General features: G+C 34.9%; 1 protein-coding gene across 1 annotated transcript in view; it reads right to left on the bottom strand.

Moving 5' to 3' along the window:
* Positions 1-909: 909 nt before the first annotated feature.
* The window catches only part of LOC149798742 (general transcription factor IIF subunit 2-like), a 116,982-nt gene continuing 92,795 nt past the window's right edge, over positions 910-25,096 (bottom strand). The window contains exon 7 of the mRNA XM_089957614.1: positions 910-2,865. Coding sequence (XP_089813740.1) covers positions 2,752-2,865 — 114 coding nt within the window. The 3' untranslated portion in view covers positions 910-2,751. The remainder of the gene's footprint in view (positions 2,866-25,096) is intronic.

The following is a 25,096-nucleotide window of genomic DNA, read 5'->3' on the forward strand; positions in this document are numbered from 1 at the left end:
AGTGGGTAGTGTAACACATACTTTAATACGTACATTTCTTTTTTTAACAATATCATCCATCTAATACATCTATTGTGGAAGGAAGAAATAATCTCAGCTGATTTAATATTGTGGAATGTTATTTCAAACAAAAGCACCAGAAAATTGGAAGAATAGGTCCTTTTTTGGCTTGGATATTTTAAAATAACATTTGAATGACTTAGTGTGAAGGATGGATGGATAGACCAATGGAAAAAAATCCATTAGAAATTTGAAATTGAAAATGAAATCTACACCATTGCTTGAATAAACATGCCAAATATCAGAGATATCCTGACCACTTTCTTACTTATGTCTAAGTGTTGATAATGGCTGGCTGACTGGAAAGATCAATGGACTTGTGATAGCAAAAGGCGCATCCAAACCACTAGCTAAAAACATGTCCACTTTCTGAGACCAAGAGATATTGAAATATTTTGACATTTTGCTCAGGAAAGTAAATTATGATAGATGAACAAATGGATGAAAACATACAAAATATTGAAACTGAAGATTGTGTATTGTGAAAAAGGCATATACAAATTTCATAGTGATAAATGGATCTGGAGGTTTGCCTCAGAAATGAAAGTTTGGGCAATGAATGGATAGAAAGAACAATGACAAACAAATAAAACTAGAGAATTGTGAATAGCAAATGACATATTTAGACATTAATATGTGTGCCTATTTTCAGTGGGATATCTTGAATGGTTTCAGAAGCAAAAGCATAATGGCTGGTTGGCCTGATCGATGAATTAACAAAACTGGTATAAATACATGTTTGACAGTTATACTTGGAATCAAAAATGTTTACAGACAGCCAACCTGAGAAACAGCAATAGTGATAAAATGTTTACAGGAATTGACATCAAATAATTTAAAAGTCATCTGTGAATTTTGCAAAGTATTTTATTTCTAAAACTTACAACATTTTTAAAATTACAAGGTTTCACAAGAATATAATCCACAAGGAAACATTCCTTTAGCTATTTACATATCTTAAGCCACATCTCTCATGCTAGCATGCATTTGAAGCAATACATGATCAAGATCATGTCAGTAATAATGATCCCCAACAACTCCTTGCCATTATTACATCATATGTTGATGATATTAACCAACTTCTTTGATTATAACCTGTACACCTTTCCACATAGAACACTTTTGGAAGTCATATAGTAAATACAGTGTTAGTAGATAAGCCACTGAAGCATAGTGCATGAATTTTGTTGAAAACTGGAATCGGCTTAATCTTGATAAAGGCTTTCAGTCATGAAAATCTGCCAGAACTTTGTAACAAGGCTATCTCAAATTACAGATCATATTTCATGTCTTGTAATAACCTTTGATTTACTAATGACTTTGACCTCTGAACTAGTGACTAGGGTACTTTCATGAAAATAGCTGTGTTACTAATGACCTTGACCTCAGAGCCAGGGACAAGGGTAGTGTCATGAAATTATATGGGTTACTCATGACCTTGACCTGTTATATAGAGACTATGGTAGTTTCATGGCAATATCTGTGTGGATTACTAATGACCTTGACCTGAGCAAGGGACTAGTGTAGTTCTATGACAATATCTGTATAGGTTACTAATGAACATGACCTGTGCTAGGGACTAGGATAGTTCAGTAATTGTATGGGTTAAAAAAAAATAGCTTGGATAAAGAAACTGGTCACTGCCTTAAATTACCCCTTGTTGTGACCTTGACACTGAGGGTAGGAGGTATTATAATATCAATGAGAAACTCAAGATATACAACTTGTTAAAGTTTCATTAAATTTTAAAATTTGGTTTATTATATTTTCCCTGGCCATTACCTTAACCTTGAGGCAAGGGGCATGGTTATGGTATGTTAAGACTGTCAAGTTCTATGACATAGATGTTAAAGTTTCTTTACAACATCTACAGTGGTTTACTAGATGTACTACCAACAAGTATACAAGCCAGATACATTTCCTCATTTTAATCTTCACCATATGCCACTGATGTGTGTGATGGCTATTGGATATGACACTGTCAAATCATGATATATTCTTGGGCAGATTCATTATCGTAGACAGTGATAAGATTTTCACAACAGCTGTCATGGCAGCCATACTGGATGTACAACTGGTACCATTTTCATTTAGTACCAAGTAGACATCATTAGAAGTCTTTTAACGAAAACCCCATGTTGATATGATCATTCAGCAGTAGCAATAACAAGATTTTGAAGCTGGCAGTTGCAGCAGTGATACTGGATGTGCAAGTAACATGTTTTTCATCAAGGACAAACTACTAGATCATGGAATGAATGTGTATGAGAAGTTTGATAGCAATCCTCGAAGTAGTTCAGGAGAAGTAGCAATAACAAATGTATGCTAATGGATGGCAGATGGAGGAGGATGGACAACAGACTATCCCATAAGCTTTTTTGGTCCAGCACTAAATATCCATGAACAGTAAAACATGGCATAAAGGTCAACAATTTTAAGCAATCACTTCTTAAAGGGTTGCATTTCTCCAGTCCTTTACACCTTATTATTATCAAAAGAAATCTTTATTAGGCAATCACCTGTCCTGAACAGTTGCATTTCTCCAGTCCTTTACACCACATTATTATCAAAGGAAACCTTTATTAAACAACAACTGGTTTTATTTTTAGTACTGGGTTGCTCAAGGCAAATTTGACAAAATCCACTGTTAAAAGTGCAATCCTGAGAGAAAACTGCTACACCAATATCAGATCAGCTGGTTGTATCCTTGTAGTGTCTGTACTCTGGCCGCAGCTCCCACATATTTTTGTGTGGTGCCTTCATATTGTAAATACAGATCTCCTTCAGAATTTCCTTTAGGTATGACTGAAATAAAAAGACTGAAATTAGATAAAATCAAACAAGACAGAGTTCTGTTGTACCTCGTGTCTAGCATACATTTGTGTGCATATGATTCCCCCTTCCCTCCTTGTATCTAATTTTAACAAAAACCTTTAACGGTGTGGATAGCTCTACTTTGTTGCCAAAAACAAAATTCATCGGAAAATAAAAAATGCTTCCAACAATTCTTAAACACATAGTCATGTTAATCTAAGAAAATGATCCCATTAATTGTCAGCAAGATTAAGAAATAGATTTTTAAATGTACAGTAATAATCATTCCCAATATGTTAAGGAGAAAAGGATAATGAAGAGACCACTCTGTTGTTGAGCCCACCTTTTATTTAGCTCAGTAAATACGAGTAAGATGAACAACACATCATATGCCCACATGTTTAATGGTCCTGCACACAAACAATTTTTCTTCTTCCAGCAAGGGTGATCTTGACCTTTCAAATTTTGAGCAAATATTGATAGGAATCCTGTAACTGTCTATGGATATTGTGCAAGCAAATTGGCAAAATGACAAATGGATGGACAACACCATCACTCACCTACTGCAGATGGACAAATCAATGGATAACATCAATCACCTTACTGCAGATGGCATCACTCACCTTAATGCAGATAGGTAAATCAACTGAAATCATCGATCACCTTACTGTGGATGGATACAAACTTGAACAGGAAGGTTAATTGAAACTTTAAAAATCCAGGGCATACATAGAAATGAATAGGACATACATATGGATGGACAACTTTAGGATATCACTGTGTTGATGTTAAATAGAGATTTGAAATTCTGATTTATGCCCAAATGGAGATTATAATGGGAGGGAGGTAGAGAAGGAATTACTGAGAAATGTGTTTGTACAGTATAATATGCTTTGCTTCGCACTTGCAATTTATAAAAGTTTTCCTGGGTCTATTTGACCTCAATATGAAAGGCAAGAGGCCACTGAAGGGACCAATACTCTAATGACCAAGAAGAATTTCAAGGAGTTCAAAATAATACTATTTCTGAAATTTCTGAGCAAATAACAACAATTTGCAATCAGCCATTTTGGCAACCGTGCTAATTTTAGATGAGTACCATTTTCATCTGGAACCAACACAAATATTTATTGTGTTTTGGTGAAAACTCCATGTCAACATTACCATCTATTTAGGAGTAGCTATAACAAAACATTGAACATGGCCACCATGGTGGCCATAGTTGAAAACATACTGACTTTAATTTAGAAGCAACTGGACATCAATAAGGAGTCTTCTGGTAAAAACCTCATGTTGATATGACTTTCAAATAAGCAGGAGTATAAGTAATAAGATTTTCCAGGAGATGCCATAGTTGACATACTTGATCTTAGAATGGCTAGTGGTTTGGGATTTAGGACCATTTTTTCAGCACATGATAGGCTATACATGATAGCTAAACAGTTTGTGCAGGGAGACCCCAAGAAAACCTCTGTTCATGGGAAGCTATTAGCAAACTTTTTCAAATATCCATGTTAACCAAGCCAATAAGTGAACCTATGTGTGTGTGTGTGTGTGATTTAGATTTTTAATGTAGCTTTAATATTCTCATGTTGATACAACCATCCATTTAAGAATAGCAATAACAAGATTTCCAAGACAGCCATGATAGTGATTATAATGGAGGTCAGTACAATTTTCATTTGGATATTATAAGAAGCATTCCAGTAAAAACAACATGTTAATATTCAGAGGAACAGTGGTAATAAGATTGATAAGATGGTGCCATTATGAGATCTGCACCATTTGTATGGCTAATTAGACATCATAAATCTTCTCGTGAAAACTCAATGTTGATATGACTTATGAATGTTTCTGGGGGAATATTGATAAAAACATTTTAAAGAAGACTGCCATGGTGGCTAATATTGGACATATACTGGCACCATTCTTATCTAGGATCAACAAGACATCGTAATAAGTCTTTTAGCTAAAACCCCATGCTATATGGCCATTTTCAAAATGAGTGTCAGTCATGCTGCAGATCAGATTGGCACTATCTTTATTTATAACTATCTAGACATTATAAGAAGTCTTTTAGTGAAAACAACATGTTGATTTGACTTTCCATTCAGTAGCAATAAAAATATTTCAAACTGTGATGGACACACTGGCAACACCATTATATTCATGCTCCACATTAAATGGTCCTCTATTTAGCAGGGAATAGTTTATATTACTGACCAAATGTTCTAAATGACCTTAACATTTGATCAATGTATGGGATCTTGAACTAACTAAACGAGCAGAAACACTTATAGGACTTACTATGACCTATCACCTTTTGACCCCAAAATTTATAAGTTTCTTTATGAACCTAAGTGCAAGCCATCCACAGGGTTCACCGAAAAACTTGCTCTGGAACAAAAGGTATTCTGCATAACCCAATTTTTTAAAACCATAATAATCTTGACATTTGATTTCAGAAACAATAGTTCTCTTACGTTAATTGTACGTCCTCCACAAATTTGACTAAGATACATGGTTAAAAAGGCAAAGTTATTATACAAAACAATTTTTCTTCTGTAAGTCACAGCAACTTTAACACTTAGATTTTTCACCCCAAACATCAACAGGTTTCTTTCTTACATTATGTGTAAGTCATGCATAAACACTGGTGAAGGTACATTCTTGATAATTACAATTTCTGTACCAAAACCAATTTTCTTTTTTCAGTTTTAGTTACCTTTACCTTTGTCATTATGATCTCAGAATTTATACTGTTCTTCCTTAAGCTGTCCACAAAATTTTGTAACTGTACAGGATGGACAACTTATGTATTGTGCAGAAACAAAACTGGTAACATTCAGATGTACATCATCATACACTCTGCCTGAAGGCAGGCATAAAATACTCTCATATGGCAGGCATACAAACTGTCCTATGGCAGGCATATAATACTCTGTCATATGGCAGGCATAAAACTTGTCCTATGGCAGGCATATAATAAGGCATATAATACTGTCATATGGCAGGCATATAACAACTTGTCCTATGGCAAGCATGTAACACTCTCCTACGGCAGGCATAACACACTGCCCTATAGCAGGCATAAAATACTGTCATATGGCAGGCATGTAACATCCTGTCCTATGGCACTGGCATATAACAACTTGTCCAATGGCAAGCATGTAACACTCTCCTATGGCAGGCATATAACACCCTGCCCTATGGTAGGCATATAAAAAGAAAAACAACACTCCTGTATGATTTATTTTATATTGTATTCTGCATGGATTAACAGAAGTGAATTTAACTGACTGATTTGAAAAGAAAAGCAATCTCTTTTAACAGACTGCAATTATGTTAAGCCAAATCAAATCAATATCTAACGAAAAGACAGAGCAGAGATTTTAAATTTATACTTCATAACTCAATTTATCACACTTGAATTAGACTGAACAAATCAGAAGTGTATTAGAGAACATTCCAAACTGTCTTCATTTACTGATGACTCATAACAAACTGCATAAATCCTGAACAGATTCATAGTGTCTCATAGATTTTGATGATTTCCTTTTTGGTATACTTTTCGCATAACAAATAATTCTTGGTGATTTAACAAATATCAAGTTATGCCATAATTATAACTTTATTATCAAGACAAATGAGTTTAAAATTGGCATGAATTCCTCAACTATAATGAATCAAAGAAGATACCCCCCCCCCCATACACAAATACAGGGGTTCAAGTTTTTTAAAACACCTTTTATGATTATTTTTTATTATGCATAAAAGTCATGGGTAAAACAAAATCAATGATTAACAGTTAACAATTAACACAAATCAGTCAACATTATAAAGAATCAACTATTAAAATGTTTACATTTTACTTTTTTTTATTACATTTTCTTAGATAACCTAAATGTAAAAAATTTAAAAAGAAAAATATGTTCTCTGTACCAACAATCAGAAGACAAGAAATAACTATAATTTGATGGTGTGCAAAAAATCATAGATGTATGAAAAATGACACTACACTATATTTTTGTTTGCAATTTAGTTATACTTAAAACACTTTTCCATTCTTAACCTGCAAAGTTTATCATAGATATTAAACATCCACAGACAAGGAAATGAAGACAATAATTTCTTCCTTAATAATGTTGATTCAAGCCAAAGGTATATAATCTGATCATCTGGAAACCAGGAAACTGGGCATGCATTTAACTGAACAACCAGACAACCTGTTCACGATCCTCTAATCTGCAGTTGAGTAGACCACCAACCCCCCAAACACCTTTACATGAAAAATTAGACAAATATAATCACTAAACAAGAAAACAATTATAATCAATCCAGGCATTCATGTATAAAACATATCAATCCATGCCTTCATGTGTGACACATATCATCAATTAATGCCTTCATGTGTGATACATGTCAATCCATGCCTTCATGTGTGATACATATGATCAATCCAGGCCTTCATGTGTGATATATATCATAAATCCATACATTCATGCGTGATACATATCATCAATCCATGCCTTCATGTGTGATACATATCATCAATCCATACCTTCATGTGTGATACATATCATCAATCCAGGCCGTGAGTGATACATTTCATCAATCCAGGCCTTCATGCGTGATACATATCATCAATCCATGCCTTCATGTGTGATACATATCATCAATCCAGGCCATGAGTGATACATTTCATCAATCCAGGCCTTCATGTGTGATACATATCATCAATCCAGGCCGTGAGTGATACATTTCATCAATCCAGGCCTTCATGTGTGATACATATCATCAATCCAGGCCTTCATGTATGATACCTATCATCAATCCAGGCCTTCATGTTAGATACATATCAAAACTAATTTCAATGTACAAAAACTGAATGTATATGTGAATAACCACTATTTTGTTATACTTCACAAACTACTGGAAATGTTCAGTTCATGGTATAAAGTTAATTATTCTAATTTAACATATTCTAAATACATGTACTAACATTTATATCATCATTGTGTCTGGGTTGGAACAAGAAGAAGAATTTAATTCACTTGGAAGATTTAAATGCAAGATCTGGTATTTAGATTTATCCAATTCAATTATTCTATCAAAACAACTGAAACTACATTAATGAAAGTACAGCTCTTACAAGATGGCAGAAATTAAAGATTATTAACTGGAAGAAAATTATCTGAGATAAGATCAATATAAAATCTCCACTAAAACCAAGCAAGAAACAGGACATACACTGATGTCACTTGTTACCTAAGTGTATCATAGAACTATGAACTGCAGAGGAAATTGGACATAAACTGACATCACTTGTTACCAATGTGTATCATAGTGATGTGAATTTAAATTAACATAACTTGTAACCTAAGTGTGTTTTAGTGCTACAAACTAAATGACAACTCGAGAAAAAACATACATTTATGTCACTAGTTACCTTAGTGTATCTTACGGCTATGAACTGACTGAACATAAATTGATTTCACTTGTTATCAATGATAGCGCTATGAACTCAGACCAGACTGAATATAAATTGATTTCACTTGTTATCAAAGACAGTGCATTTAACTTGAACGAGACTGGACATAATGTGAAGTAGTTGCAACATTTGTCTCTTATTAAATGGTAAATTATTTTTAAAGAAAAATTCTTATAAATTTTTACAAATAGTCACAAAAACAATCCTGCGATATAATGTGATCAAATCAATGAAAAGTGTACAAAATCTTGGAAAATCTTTAATGATCTATGACTTGCCATAAATCAGCCACACAAGATTGTGGAAAACAGTGCAATGTCAATGACTGTCATAACAATAAAATACACTCATCATGCTAATTTTATGTATTTGAGATGAAGAGTCTATTCTCTACAACCCATGCAAATTCACTTAAGTTTTAAATACTCATTCATATATGTGTGTGTGTGTGTGTGTGTGATTTTGATTTTTAACATAGCTTTAACAATTTTTCAGTCATATCACTACAATGTCTGCAGTGTGACAGTTTATAGTGATGTCAAGCACTGGGGCATCATGCCACAGACATGTATATATAAATAAAAATGATTACCTCATGATTTAGGTAAATGCTACAGAGATACTGAAAACTGATCCGCTTTATCACAGGTTAAAAGCCTAGATACTAACATCAAATATTTCTAAAAAAACAAATCAAATACATGTAGCATGTATCTTTTTATTGCACACACTCCAACATAACTAAAAGGATTTGTCCTTAATCTGTTTTGCAGACTATATAAGCCCCATTTCAAAATGACATTTTTCAGTTTTTACCTGAAAATAAGCAGTTTAGACTAATTAAGGCTCTGACACAAACACTGAACACAAATTAACACTGATTTTACAAGGTAAACAAATTTATGAACAGATTAAAAACCTGGCAAATTTGTTATAAACAAATCTAAAGTGACTAACTATAGAAAAATTGCAAAGGGTACCATATTATCATTGGGTACATGGCAAAGGACCCCATTCATTAACAATGGGTACATTGCAAAGGACCCCACTCATTAACAATGGGCAACATGCAAAGGAACCCACTTGTTATCAATGGGTATATTGCAAAGGACCCACCCATTAACAATGGGTACATTGCAAAGGACCCCACTCATTAATATTGGGTAACTTGCAAAGGACCCCACTCATTAATATTGGGTAACTTGCAAAGGACCACACTCATTAACAATGGGTAACTTGCAAAGGACCCCACTTATTAATATTGGGTAACTTGCAAAGGACCCCACTCATTAACAATGGGTAACTTGCAAAGGACCCCACTCATTAACAATGGGTAACTTGCAAAGGACCCCACTCATTATCAATGGGTACATTGCAAAGGACCCCACCCATTAACAATGGGCAACTTGCAAAGGAACACACTCATTATCAATGGGCACAAATCAAAGGACCCCACTCATTATCAATGGGTACATTGCAAAGGACCCCACTCATTAACAATAGGTACATTGCAAAGGACCACACTCATTATCAATAGGCACAATGCAAAGGACCCAACTCATTATCAATGGGTACATTGCAAAGGACCCCACTCATTATCAATGGGTACACTGCAAAGGACCACACTCATTATCAATGGGTACATTGCAAAGGACCCCACTCATTAACAATAGGTACATTGCAAAGGACCACACTCATTATCAATAGGCACAATGCAAAGGACCCAACTCATTATCAATGGGTACATTGCAAAGGACCCCACTCATTATCAATGGGTACACTGCAAAGGACCACACTCATTATCAATGGATACATTACAAAGGACCCCACTCATTCACAATGGGTAACTTGCAAAGGGCCCCACTTATTGCCAATGGGTAACTTGCAAAGGACCCCACTTGTTATAAATGGGTACAATGCAAAAGACCCCATTCATTAATAATGGGTACACTGCAAAGGACCCCACTCATTAACAATGGGTACATTGCAAAGGACCCCACTCATTAACAATTGGTAACTTGCAAAGGACCCCACTCACTAACTATGGGTACATTGCAAAGGACCCCACTCATTAACATTGGGTACATTGCAAAGTTCCCCAATTGTTAAAATGTGGTAATCTGGGCCTTAAACAGATAACTTTTGTTCAACATCCAAAAGTATGAGAATGGCACTCAGGGGCAGATAACTCCTCTAAATGATAATATGGATTATGACAAATACAGATAATGTAAGGTTTCATTTATATGAATGTAAATTTGGCTTATGTTTAACATTCCTTAATAAAGTTATGATGTAGAATCTAGAAGGCAATCAAAGGCCATAACTCTTTTAAATAATTATGTGAAATGATATAAATAAAACTCAATTAAGATCCTATAAGTTTTAAAACCTGCATCCAAATTTGATTGAAATCTAACAATTACTGGTATAGAGATGCTATAAAAACAAAAGTCAGGGAGAATGGCAATCAGTGGGGCAAAACTCTGTAAATATTGTTATGGAATGCTGGAAATCAAATTTAAGCCATAATACCACATTTAACTGAAATCCAACAAAGCTTGGTCAAGTTGTGCTGCAATAACCAAAGTCATGTGGACAGACAATCAGGAGGCATAACTACTATAAATCATGTTGTGGAATGCTGGCATGAAAACTCAATGAAGGTCTCGTCAATACAAAATGCATATAAAAATTAGGATCACATCTGAAAAATCTTAGTAAAGTAATGATGCAGAAAACAAAGTAATGAGAACGTAAAATTAAGGGGCATAACTGCTGTAAATGATATGAAATGCTGTAAATGAAGTTCATTCAAGGTAATAGCAATGAAAAGTTGCATACCAAGGTCATGATGGAGAAAACAAACTCATAATGATAAGGAATAAAGGTACATAACTCCAATAAATGACTGTGGAATGCTGAAAATCAAACTCGTTCAATGTCTCATAAATATAAAGCTGCATACCAAAGTTGGCTTGAGTCCAACTATCCTTGGCAAAGTTAAGGTGCATACCAAAGTTGGCTTGAGTCCAACAATCCTTGGCAAAGTTAAGCTGCATACCAAAGTTGGCTTGAGTCCAACAATCCTTGGCAAAGTTAAGCTGCATACCAAAGTTGGCTTGAGTCCAACAATCCTTGGCAAAGTTAAGCTCCATGCCAAAGCTGGCTTGATTCCAAAAAAACATGGTAAAGTTAACCTGCATACCTTAGCAATATTAAACTGCATACTCATGTTGGCTTAAGTCAAACAAACCTTGGTAAAGTCAACCTGCATACCCAAGTTGGCACAAGTCATACAAAATGTGTCAAAGTTAAACTGCATGAAAAAGTTGTCTCAAGTCGAACAAACCTTGATAAAGTTAACCTGCATATTAAAGTTGGTTTGAGTCAAACAAACCTTGTCAAAGTTAAGCTGCATACTCAAGTTGGCCTGAGTCAAATAAACCTTGGCAAAGCATACCAAAGTCTAACAAACAATAACAAAGTTTTGCTGTGGAAATTAAAGTTAGTCATAGGTCATATAAATGATGACAGAGAAGGCTGGAATTTATATATTTTGTTCAATTCTCAGCAATATACAGCTGCATTACAAATCTGGGTAAAATCCAATTCCTATTAAAGTTCTACTGTGGAAAGCAAATTGTTCATGGACAGACAGACAAATGGAGGTATAGGCAGATCAAGAGATAACTTTGACAGGCCCTAATTAAAACATTAGGCTGAGAAAGGCCCTAATTAAAACATTAGGCTGTGTGAGGCCCTAATTAAAGCATTAGGCCATGAGAGGCCCTAACAAATACATAAGACCTGGAGAGGCCCTATTTAAAACATTAGGCTGAGAGAGGCCCCGATTTAAACATTTGACTGAGAGAGGCCCTGATTAAAACATGCTGTGAGAAGCCCTGATTAATACATAAGACTTAGAGAGGCCCTAATCAAAACATATGACTGGGAGAGGCCCTAATTAAAACATTTGACTGAGAGAGGCCCTCATTAAAACATTTGACTGAGAGGCCTTGATTAAAACATTAGGCTGAGAAAGGACCTAATTAATACATTTGGTTGAGAGTGGTTCTAATTAATACATTAGGCTGAGATAGGCCCTAATTAAAACATTAGGCTGAGAGGGATCCTAATTAAAACATTACACTAAAAGAAGACCTAATTAAAATATCTGGCTGACAGACACCCTAATTAATACATTAGGCTGAGAGAGGCCCTAATTAAAACATTTGACTGAGAGAGGTCCTATTAAAACATCATATTGAGAGGCCTTAATTAAAATCTAAGACTGAGGTGCTAATTAAAACATTAGGCTGAGAGTGGCCCTAATTAATACATTAAGCTGAGAGAGGCCCTAATTAATACATTTTCTGAGAGAGATCCTAATTAAAACATTAGACTAAAAGAGGCCCTAATTATCATATCTGACTGACAGACACCCTAACATTAGGCTGAGAGAGGCCCTAATTAAAACAGTATGCTGAGAGGGTCCCTGATTAAAACATTAGACTGAGAGGCCCTAATTCAATGGAGGGTGGCCTTAATTAACACATTTAATTGAGAGGCCCTAATTAAAACATTTAACTGAGAGAGGGCCTAATTAAAACATCTGACTGAGAGAGGGCCTAATTAAAACATCTGAATGAGAGATATAGATAGCCTTTGTCTTCTCTTCCAAATGATTCAATTAAATGTTCTAATATGCCAATCAATCTTACTTAGCATTCCCTAATTTTATAGCTGTATTAATCAATCTCACTTAGCATTCCCTTATCTAATGGATGTATCAATCAATCTTATTTGGTATTCCCTTATCTAATGGATGTATCAATCAAACTTATTTGGTATTCCCTTATATAATGGATGTATCAATCAATCTTATTTGGTATTCCCTTATCTAATGGATGTATCAATCTTATTTGTTATTCCCTTATCTAATGGAGATATCAATCAATCTTATTTGGTATTCCCTTATCTAATGGATGTATCAATCAATATTATTTGGTATTCCCTTACCTAATGAATGTAACAATATTATTTGGTATTCCTTTATCTAATGGATATATTGATCAATCTTATTTGGTATTCCCTTATCTAATGGATGTATCAATCAATATTATCTGGTACTCCCTTACCTAATGAATGTAACAATATTATTTGGTATTCCGTTATGTAATGGATGTATCAATCAATCTTATTTGGTATTCCCTTATCTAATGGATGTATGAATCAATCTTATTTGGTATTCCCTTATCTAATGGATGTGTGAATCAATCTTATTTGGTATTCTCTTATCTAATGGATGTATGAATCAATCTTATTTGGTATTCCTTTATCTAATGGATGTATGAATCAATCTTATTTGGTATTCCTTTATCTAATGGATGTATGAATCAATCTTATTTGGTATTCCCTTATCTAATGAATGTATGAATCAATCTTATTTGGTATTCCCTTATCTAATCAATCTCATTTGGTATTCCCTTATCTAATGGATGTATCAATCAATCTTATTTCCCTTATCTAATGTATGTATGAATCAATCTTATTTGGTATTCCCTTATCTAATGGATGTATCAATCAATCTTATTTGGTATTCCCTTATCTAATGGATGTATGAATTAATCTTATTTGGTATTCCCTTATCTAATGGATGTATCAATCAATCTTATTTCCCTTATCTAATGGATGTATGACTCAATCTTATTTCCCTTATCTAATGTATGTATGAATCAATCTTATTTGTTATTCCCTTATCTAATGGATGTATGAATCAATCTTATTTGGTATTCCCTTATCTAATGGATGTATGAATCAATCTTATTTGGTATTCCCTCATCTAATGGATGTATGAATCAATCTTATTTGGTATTCCCTTATCTAATGGATGTATCAATCAATATTATTTGGTATTCCCTAATCTAATGGATGTATCAATCAATATTTGTTGGTATTCCCTTATCTAATGGATGTATCAATCAATTGTATTTGGTATTTCCTTATCAAATGGATGTATCAATATTATTTGGTATTCCCTCATCTAATAATTGTATCATTCAGCAGATCTAATTCATGTTGCCTCATATTAGGAATTGCAAAGTATTAAAAAATACAGACAACTTGCGGAAACATGAGACAAGGTCCCACAAGCTAAAGGGCCCAGGGTGATGGTTTGGTAATGATTTGTGATATAGAAGTTTAGCTTTTTGGTGCAATTTATTTTTCGTTCTTTGAAGTCTCTCTGACACTGACTGTATTGTTCTTAAAGTCACTGTAACCTTGACCTTTGTCAATTTCATCACTAATGAAATGGGTACTTTTCTTATCCTGAATGCAAACCATTTAGTGTCAGTATACCTGGTATATAAGACCATTTATTGTGTGGAATCACTTTAATACTTTCAAGCTTTCTTTCTATTACCAACAGCAAGCTACTTAAAATGTTTGGTAAAGGGACTAAAGTGTGCAACTAAAGTAAGGAGTATACAGATGGATGGGAATCCCCATTACAAGATATGTTATGCCTTATGGTAGGTGTGGCAAATTATTACTTGAAGAAAGCTCAGGTTTGTAGCTTAGCTTACCTTTGTTGCAAGCAAAAAGCATTGAAAATTTTTAATTTTGCATTAATAAAACATTTTCTTGGGCAAATGAGGTGAACTGATCTTAGAGTAAACAGAGAAACTAGCGACTGCATGCAGTTGTCCCATCAGCCCCAGACCCGATGTCGGAAGTTTCCCCAATTCCATCAGCCCCAGACCCAATATATGAAGACCACGGAAAATCCTTGGTGAATTGTAAACACATCTGATGACAGGACAGATATAAAATTATTACATACCATCATGTTATAAAAATGTCAAGTGTCTGTACTCCAGGATTCTCCTAAGTGGAGTAGTATTGAATGTTTATCTTAAGTACCCTTGATATGTACTGTACTTGAAGCAAATGATGAATAAAATTATAGCCACATATCTCGGCACACATTCTCTTCATTGCATTGAAGTGGCCAGCTTATCAAAGAATATCACGTTTTGATATCCTGCCACAGAAAATTTGCACATTCTCTCATACAGCTCACTTGCTGTGATTAACTAGCAGCAAAAGCACTTGTTTTTTCCTCCTTTTGCCTCCTTTGTCAATCCCAGAAAACAGCCAGTTTTGAGAGTAAAACTAATTTTAATTATGTAATACTTAACCCATTATTATTTCATTCCTATCTCTTTCCCTGTCCATAGTCCCCAGTCAAAGGTAATTATTTGCTCTTCCAGTCAGCAATAGAAGATATAGAATAAAATATAAAAAAGCACCATCATGATCCCATACGTTCCCCACAGATGAAAAAGTGTCTGCTACTGACTGGTGTGGAGACCATTCTATGAGAACAACCTATTCCTGTCTGGAAAGGTTGTCTAACAGAATATTTCTCTTGACTGAAATGTGAAAGACTCACTGCTCTGTCATTATAAGGAAACACAATGTGATGTCCCTACCCAGTATCCTCCTGACAGCTGTGTCATTATAAGGAAACACAATGTAATGTCCCTATCCACTATCCTCCTGACAGCTTTGTCATTATAAGGAAACACAATGTGATGTCCCTACCCAGTATCCTCCTGACAGCTGTGTCATTATAAGGAAACACAATGTAATGTCCTTACCCACTATCCTCCTGACAGCTGTGTCATTATAAGGAAACTAAATGTGATGTCCCTACCCAGCATCCTCCTGACAGCTGTGTCATTATAAGGAAACACAATGTAATGTCCCTACCCACTATCCTCCTGACAGCTGTGTTATTATAAGGAAACACAGTGTGATGTCCTTACCCACTATCCTCCTGACACCATTATAAGGTAACACATTATAATGTCCCTACCCACTATCCTCCTGACAGCTGTCATTATAAGGAAACAGTGTGATATCCATGCCCACTATATATCCTCCTGACAACTCCATTATTATAAAGTAACACAGTGTAATCTCACCATCCCCTACCCTCTTCATAGCTGTGACATTTGTTATGTTTAGTTAATTTGCATTGTTTGTTTGTTAGTTTTCTAATTTTGTTTTCTATTTCAATATATGCTATGGACAACTGTATTTTGGACTTGAACTTGTCTAAAATCGAACTCATTTTTACCTGACTTGAATCATTGATTTTTTTCTAAATTATGTAAAGTTTACATGACTAATCTTTTTTCTCCATGAGTATTGGTAAACCTTTGGCTTATTATCTTTGCCTGAATCAAGGACAATGTGTTTAAAATGTTCTTGATTATAATTTTAGTAATAGGCTTTCTAATTATAACTGAAATTTTATCGTGTGTGATTTTGACTTTTAATGTAGCTTTAAAAAAATTCCAGTCATATCCAGTGTATCCCTCAGGGGTGTAAAACTAAGGTTACAAAAAAACACTTGGTGTCAAAACTGGGGGGTCAAATAAAAATGTGGGGTCAAAAATGTACTGACAAATTTTCAAACGACTCGTACTTTTTCAGCTTGAAATAGGATACTGCAACTTGCACAACATACTCTCTCTTTCTCTAAACATATAAATATACCAACATGCACAATTAACAAATAAATGCATTGTCCATTCAAAGAATAATTTTATCAGTTCATTTTTCTTTTCAAGTCATACTTTTAACAGTCTCCTGAAGCAATATTATAGCCCAACACATTACGTATAAGCCAATACAAAAAGCCAAATAAATCTTTTTGACCAAATGGGAGTTAATTTACTGCCTTTCATAAAATGTGTACTATCATAGGTTTCATTGTACTTCATCCTATAACACATTTATCCAAATATCAAGGAAGATAATGATTCATCTTCTTTCTAATAAGTTACACTTGAACTTTAAGATCTTTCTTTTATTGCAGCAAAAGTTAAAAACCAACAAAATCTGCTATGACCCGCTGACTTTGTAATCCAAATAATGCATTTGTCTCTGCAAGTTTACTGATTTCTTTGTTGTGAAATAATGTCTTAGGTTATAATGCGTTCTCCATATATCTTATGGCGAACGAGGGCAGATTTTTAAAAATTCTAAAATCCTGTCACAAAAGAATTATTCACTTTTACAGTCTTTGCAATCATGCGATCAGAAGTCACACTGGTAATCCTAATGAATGTGCCATATTCCAGTCAAGGGAATTATTTTCTCCATTTTTCATTAAAGTTAGATCCACAGATGCTCTTTTGTGTTCTGCTTCTTTCACTTTCTTCGCTAATGCTTTTTAGTACATGACGTTTTAATCTGGAGATCACTTTCTTATGCAAGAAGCCTTGAGGTTAAACATCTAGATGACAGCTTGCTGAGCTCCATGGAAATCGCGAGAAGCTCGCGAGATTAGGGGAAGCTACTCCATCATAACATTGCCTATGCTAGACTGGTTCATTGTTTCACATGTTCCCTGCGTTGCCACTTTGCTGTACGAATAGAGCGCAAGGCAGGGAGCAAACAAGGTGGGGAACCAGACAATGCCTATACTCGAAGTATATACGATGCCATCCATTGTCCAATGCATTGGGTATTAAATAAGGGAAGCTACTCCATCATAACATTGCATATGGTAGTCTGGTTCATTGTTTCGTATGTTCCCTGCATTGCATTTTGCTGTACGAATAGAGTAGCGCAAGGCAGGGAGCAAACAAAGTGGGGAACCAGTCAATGCCTATACTTGAAGTATATACGATGCCATCCATCATCCAATGCATTGGGTATTAAATAAATCCTGATCATATTATGAAAATCCTTTGCGTCAAAAAAACACACAGCAACAAAATGTGTGCATCAATTTTCTCCAGCGTACGTCCCTGACGCACAAATGTGTGTAAAGGGAAACACTGCATATCACTGCAATATCTGCAGGTGTGCAGTTTATAGTGATGTCTAGCACTGGAGCATCATGCAGCAGACATGTAGCATCATGTTCCACCCAGTCACATTATTCTGACACCAGGCTGATCAGTCCTAACACTAACCGTTAATGCTGAGTACCTAGTGAGGCAGCTGTTAGTACCATTTTTATAAGTCTTTGGTATGACTCTGCCTGGGTTTGAACCCACAACTTCCCAATTCAAGGCGTATGTTCTAACCATTAGGCCACCAGAGCGGTCTAATTTTATCTTGTAAACATTGGGAACCTCTGGAATGAAATTTTCCATTCTGTAAATGGTGTTTTTAGAAAATGCTAATTGTGACTAAGTCAGATAGAGGACTATATAATCTTGTTATTGGAGTAGAATCAGTTTTATTATTGTTGTGTCCAATATTTCATCTGGACTGGAACTGAATTATTAAAATTATTTAATTCAAGCTAATCATCTCTGGAAATACAAAGTGCTCAAAAATAACTATCTTGGAAATAGAGACTGGATTTAATGTGAAATTTCAAATAAGGATATATTCCTGAATTGTATTACTGTACTGTGATTCAACAAAAGATGTCTACATTTTATCATGATATGGGCCACCACAGGCACATCAACACTTCCAGCATTGTATTATTTATTTTACATTACCACTTCATTCAGAACTTTAATCATTAGGACTTGAGTCAGTAATTCAAAGATTGTTTAGGATTTAATTCAAAAGTTTTTTTTACATTTTTCATTTTGTATTCTTGGGAAATAAATTATTTATTGAATTTTACAAAGCTTGTTGCTTCTTACTCTTTTCTATTCCTTTTTTTAAGAGCATAAAGTTGTAAAACATAAGGCAACACAGTGTAATCTCCCTATCCCCAAACCTTTTTACAGCTATGTCATTATAAGGTAACACAATCTAATCCCTCCAACCCATACCCTCTTTACAGCTATCTGTCATTATAAGGTAACAAAATGTAATCCCTCCAACCCATACCCTCTTTACAGCTATCTGTCATTATAAGGTAACAAAATGTAATCCCTCCAACCCATACCCTTCTTACAGCTATCTGTCATTATAAGGTAACAAAATGTAATCCCTCCAACCCATACCCTCCTTACAGCTATCTGTCATTATAAGGTAACACAATATAATCCCTTCAACCCATACCCTCTTTACAGATATCTGTATTCAGAACTTATAAAGAGCAGTACAGGTGCACTGGTGAAGACTCTCCTCCCTATCCCCTACCCTCTTTACAGCTGTTTCATAATAATGGCATACAGGGGTGCACCAGTGAAAACTCCCCATCCCTTACCCTCTTTACAGCTGTTTCATTATAATGGCATACAGAGGTGCATCAGTGAAAACTCCCCATCCAATACCCTCTTTACAACTCTCTTTCATTATAACGGCATACAGAGGTGCACCAGTAAAACTCCCCCATCTCTTACCTTCTTTACAGCTGTTTCATTATGTTGGCATACAGGGGTGCACCAGTGAAAACTCCCCATCCCTTACCCTCATTACAGCTTTTTCATAATAATGGCATACAGAGGTGCATCAGTGAAAACTCCCCATCCAGTACCCTCTTTATAGCTCTGTTTCATTATAATGGCATACAGAGGTGCATCAGTGAAAACTCCCCATCCCATACCCTCTTTACAGCTCTCTTTCATTATAACGGCATACAGAGGTGCACCAGTAAAACTCCCCCATCGCTTACCTTCTTTACAGCTGTTTCATTATGATGGCAAACAGGGGTGCACCAGTGAAAACTCCCCATCCCTTACCCTCATTACAGCTTTTTCATAATAATGGCATACAGAGGTGCACCAGTGAAAACTCCCCATCCCATACCCTCTTTACAGCTCTGTTTCATTATAATGGCATACTGAGATGCACCGGTGAAAACTCCCCATCTACTACTCTATTTACATCTGTTTCATTATAATGGCATACAGAGGTGCACCAGTGAAAACTCCCCCATCCCTTACCCTCTTTAAAGCTCTGTTTCATTATAATGGCATACAGAGGTGCGCCAGCAAATCTCCCCTATCCCTTACCCTCTTTACAGCTCTGTTTCATTATAACAGCATAGAGAGGTGCACCAGTAAAACTCCCCCATCCCTTACCCTCTTTACAGCTCTGTTTCATTACAATGGCATACAGAGGTACAACAGTGAAAACTCCCCATCTGCTACTCTCCTTACAGCTCTGTTTTAGTATAATGGCATACAGAGGTGCACCAGTGAAAACTCCCCATCCGATATTCTTTTTATAACCCTGTTTAATTATAATGGCATACAGAAGTGCACCAGTGAAAACTCCTGGCCCATCTCCTACCCTCTTTACAGTTATCTGTCATTTTAAGGTAACACAATCTCCCCACTCTTAACCTCTTTTCAGTTTAATGTCATTTTAATGGCATACAGAGCTGCACCAGTGTAATTTCTCCAACCCATATCCTCTTAACAGCTATCATTTTATGGTAACATAGTATAATCTCCCCACCCCCTACTCTCTTTACAGTTTCATGTCATTACAGGGGGCGCTCACCAGTTATTATGCACTTTTGAAAGAGTGACATATGTAAGGTGAAGTTGTTTGCATTTAAAACATGCACAATGGAGAGAATGTTGACATACTTCTTGGCTACATTAATGTAATGTGGATGATATTTCTTTGCATATTGTACTTTTGGAAATTGTACATGGTCTAAGCACACTGCTAACTAAAATGACTGCTCCCTTGTGCTAAAAAAATCAGCATTAATTAGTCTAAAGTACACTATCCATAGCAGCTATTAAAATAGGGAAAATGAATTTTGCCAGCCTAGACAATACCAGCTTCGGAAAGTGCAATGAATGAAATACCAAATATATAAAATGTAAAAAAAGTTATCAGCTCTTTTTTTATACAATTTACCTCTGAAGTTCAGGAAGTGAAAATGACCAAATGGGGCTAGCACTTTTTTGAAAGGTGCACATCTGGAGTAAGGCCAAGCTGTATACTCTATAACCCATATTACACCCATCAATCATACACCAAAATAAAGGGAATTAAAGGTTCTTTGAATTATACTTAAGATATACAAGGTCTTTTTTAAACAGCCAGTATAACCAGTGAGGAAAGCCAGGGAAATTCTTTTTCTTTTAAATTCTAACCTATGCAAAATATGAAACTGTAGAGCGCCACCTTAAAGCAAATATAAAAATGTATGCAATTATTTTTTTATTTTCATTCATTATGTTTGATGTTCTGAATAAAATGGTACATTCATATTCATATTAAGCATGAAAATAAGCTAATTATTCACATTTTGGTCTTGCTCAAATAATCTGCCATGAAGCATGTTTGTGTGAGTAGTGACCTTAATTATGGGGAAATTAGAAGTCTTAGAATATAGGAATAGAGTCAACTTAAATTTAAAACTGTTGTAATAAGTAAAAGAAATATATAGTGAAAATGTTTCTTTTCATTTATTTGCAATAAAATAAAAAAATAAATGAGAAAGCGAATTCACTTCTTCCATATTAAACAATAGGCAAATATTTTACACTTTGACCTTTGACCTTTATGAACCTGATCTGTTCCATCTCTTTTCAAAATGTAAAATTCATTGTTGATATCTCAGAAATAATTCTGGCTAGTTTCATGTTCCTGTCATTCAGCATAACACTGGTTGCTATGTTTACAAAATGTAATGTGCATTTTTAAAATAGCTCACTTTTTATCGGGGGGGGGGGGCTGGACTTGTTAGAGACTCTGACACTCATAAATACTGTTCTGTGGGGGGAAATACAGGAGAATTATTCAAAAGGACTGTTTTGATGTTTGTGACTTAAATGTTTCAGCCATACAATCAAAATTAAATCATACAATAATAACACATATGTTCTCTATATGCTCACCAGTTATTATGTACTTTTGAGAGAGTGACATATGTAAGGTGAAGTTGTTTGCATTTAAAACATGCACAATGGTGAGAATGTTGGCATACCTCTATGCTACATTAATGTAATGTGGATGATATTTCTTTGCATATTGTACTTTTGGAAACTGTACATGGTCTAAGCACACTGCTAACTAAAATGACTGCTCCCTTGTGCTAAAAAATCAGCCTGAATTAGTCTAAAGTACACTATCCATAGCAGCTATTAAAATAGGGAAAATGAATTTTGCCAGACTAGTACAATACCAACTTTTGAAAGTGCAATGAATGAATTACCAAATATATAAAATGTAAAAAATGTTATCAGCTCTTTTTTTATACAATTTACCTCTGAAGTTCAGGAAGTGAAAATGACCAAGTGGGGCTAGCACTTTTTTGAAAGGTGCACATCTGGAGTAAGGCCAAGCTGTATACTCTATAACCCATATTACATCCATCAATCATACACCAAAATAAAGGGAATTAAAGGTTCTTTGAATTATACCTAAGATATACAAGGTCTTTTAAATAGCCAGTATAACCAGTTAGGAAAGCCAGGGAAATTCTTTTTCTTTAAAATTCTAGCCTTATGCAAAATATGAAACTGTAGAGTGCCACCATAATGGCATAGAGAGGTGATCAAGTGTAAGGCAATACAGAGTAATCTCCCTATCCCCATCCCTCTTTACAGCTATGTCATTTTAAGGTAACACAGTGTAATCTCCCCAACCCATGCTCTCTTTACAGCTCTGTCATTTTAAGGTAACACACTGTAACCCATCCCATACCCTCTTTTCAAAGGGAACGTAATATGCATGTTATTTTTTGACTTCAGGAGGGCTTTTGATTTAGTCGATCATGTTGTTATATTATCTAAGGAAAATGCTCTATATAATTTGATCCTGATGCCTGAAACTGTTTCTCATCCTATCTATGTAGCAGCAAGGACACAGAAAACCTCCACCTGATCTGTTCCATCTAGCTTAATGGAATTAATCACTGTGTTCTCTAAGGGTCTATTTTAGGCCTATTGCTATTTCTTAGTTTCATAGATGACCTTCCTCTATTGAAAGACAAAATAAACACAGTATTATTTCCAGATGATGCTACTATAACAGCTTTGGGTTGTGACGTAAATACTGCAGTAGCTCTACTAAACTCTGATATATGAAATACTGAGATGTGGTCAAAACAAAATAAAATGGTCATAATGAAAAAGAAAAGTATGGTAATAATCTATCAAAGAATCATTCCACTTCTGAAAAATGTGTAAATCTGGCAATCAATGGTCAACTCATTGCAAAGGAAGAAAAACTTTCAGGAAGGATAACTGAAAGTGATTTTTAGTGGGACAAACAAACACGTCTGTAGGTCTCTATCAAGTAACTTTACTAAGTAAAATTAACAAATGCCTATCCATACAAATTATAATAATGTACTACAATGCCTACATTTTGCCAGTTATTGACTATTATTTGATAGTTTGGGGAAATTGACCCAAGAGTCAGTCAGTACATTAAATAGCAACATCCGAAAATTTGCCTAATTCAGGATGCTCCTTTCAACATACTATTCTTTTCCATGAACTAAAATTGCTTCAAATAAATGACAGAGTAAACTTTCAAAAGGCAGTATTTGTCATCAAATGTACAAACTGTAATATACCTGAATGTATGAGAAAAATATCTGATGAAAATCAATGGCCATGTAATATACAGTTGACCTTGTATGACCAATTGAAATTTCCCAAACCCAGTCCTGAAATTTTTTATGTAGTTATAAACATTCTGAAATAAACTGTTTCCATTCCAACATTTTAGACTTTGTGCATTCTAATCTCTGGTTTTTGTTTCAATGATTGATATATTTAGAATAATGGTAAGTCATATCACTTAACTGTTCATTTTGTAAAATGTTGTGACTTCACTTTTTCCTGTTTTGTTAGGAAGATGCATACATGTAGACTGTTAGAAAGTAGCTGAGGCCTCAAAGGAGATCATATACATCTTTACTCTAATTAAGCTACCTCATTACATTAAAAATGTATTACTGTTATTATTAGTAGTAATATTATTATTATAGCCTATAAAGGCAAGCATAGTTGCATCAGTGTAATTTCCTCATCCGCATCCCTGACTTTACAACTCTGTCATTATAAAAGGCTGTAGTTGGGGCTGATCATATTATGCACTAAACTGCCAAAACTGGCTGAACGCCTGCAGGTTTGGGTATTGGGAATGGATAAAACAAAACACCAGTCTAGCCATATGCTGGGCTGGGTATTGGAAATGGATAAAACAAAACACCAGTCTAGCCATCTGCAGGGCTGGGTGTTGGAAAAGGATTAAAACAAAACTCCAGTCATATTTTCCACAGAGTTGACTTACCATCATAGCTTATTCCACAGAAGAGTACCAGATTACTGGAAGCTTTTCTTAAATGCCTTGTAAAGTGCTGAATACAACCTGAATAAATCCCATAGGTACCCCAGTGTAGCTCCATGTAGACATTTAAGGATAAGAACTTGTGACAATCAATCCTTTCATGCAAGTCATTCTAGCTTGGCAAACAGTCTTTTTTATGTAGGTGCATATAAATTAACCCTGCTACATGTATTTTGTATAAGTTTATAAATCCTATGAAGGTGACACTGGGCAAAGTTTCCCCCCAGAGCAGAACACTAATCCCCAGCTGTAAGAATTCATAGATTGTTATAAAGAACATGAAATTCTGTAGGTAAATATTTATTGATTGTACTGACTAGATCCGTTTTATATGATAGTGCATTATAAATAGTGTCAATATGGGTATCCTATTGTACAACCTTATATCTACAGATATACCAACAACCTTTTCATCCTTGACATTTTCTACTTGATAATTATTTATTGTAAACAAGTTTTGGATTCCATAAC

Source organism: Sinohyriopsis cumingii, chromosome 5 (genome assembly GCF_028554795.1).
Source record: "Sinohyriopsis cumingii isolate HCF-2022 chromosome 5, ASM2855479v2, whole genome shotgun sequence".
In the NCBI taxonomy this organism is placed as follows: domain Eukaryota; kingdom Metazoa; phylum Mollusca; class Bivalvia; order Unionida; family Unionidae; genus Sinohyriopsis; species Sinohyriopsis cumingii.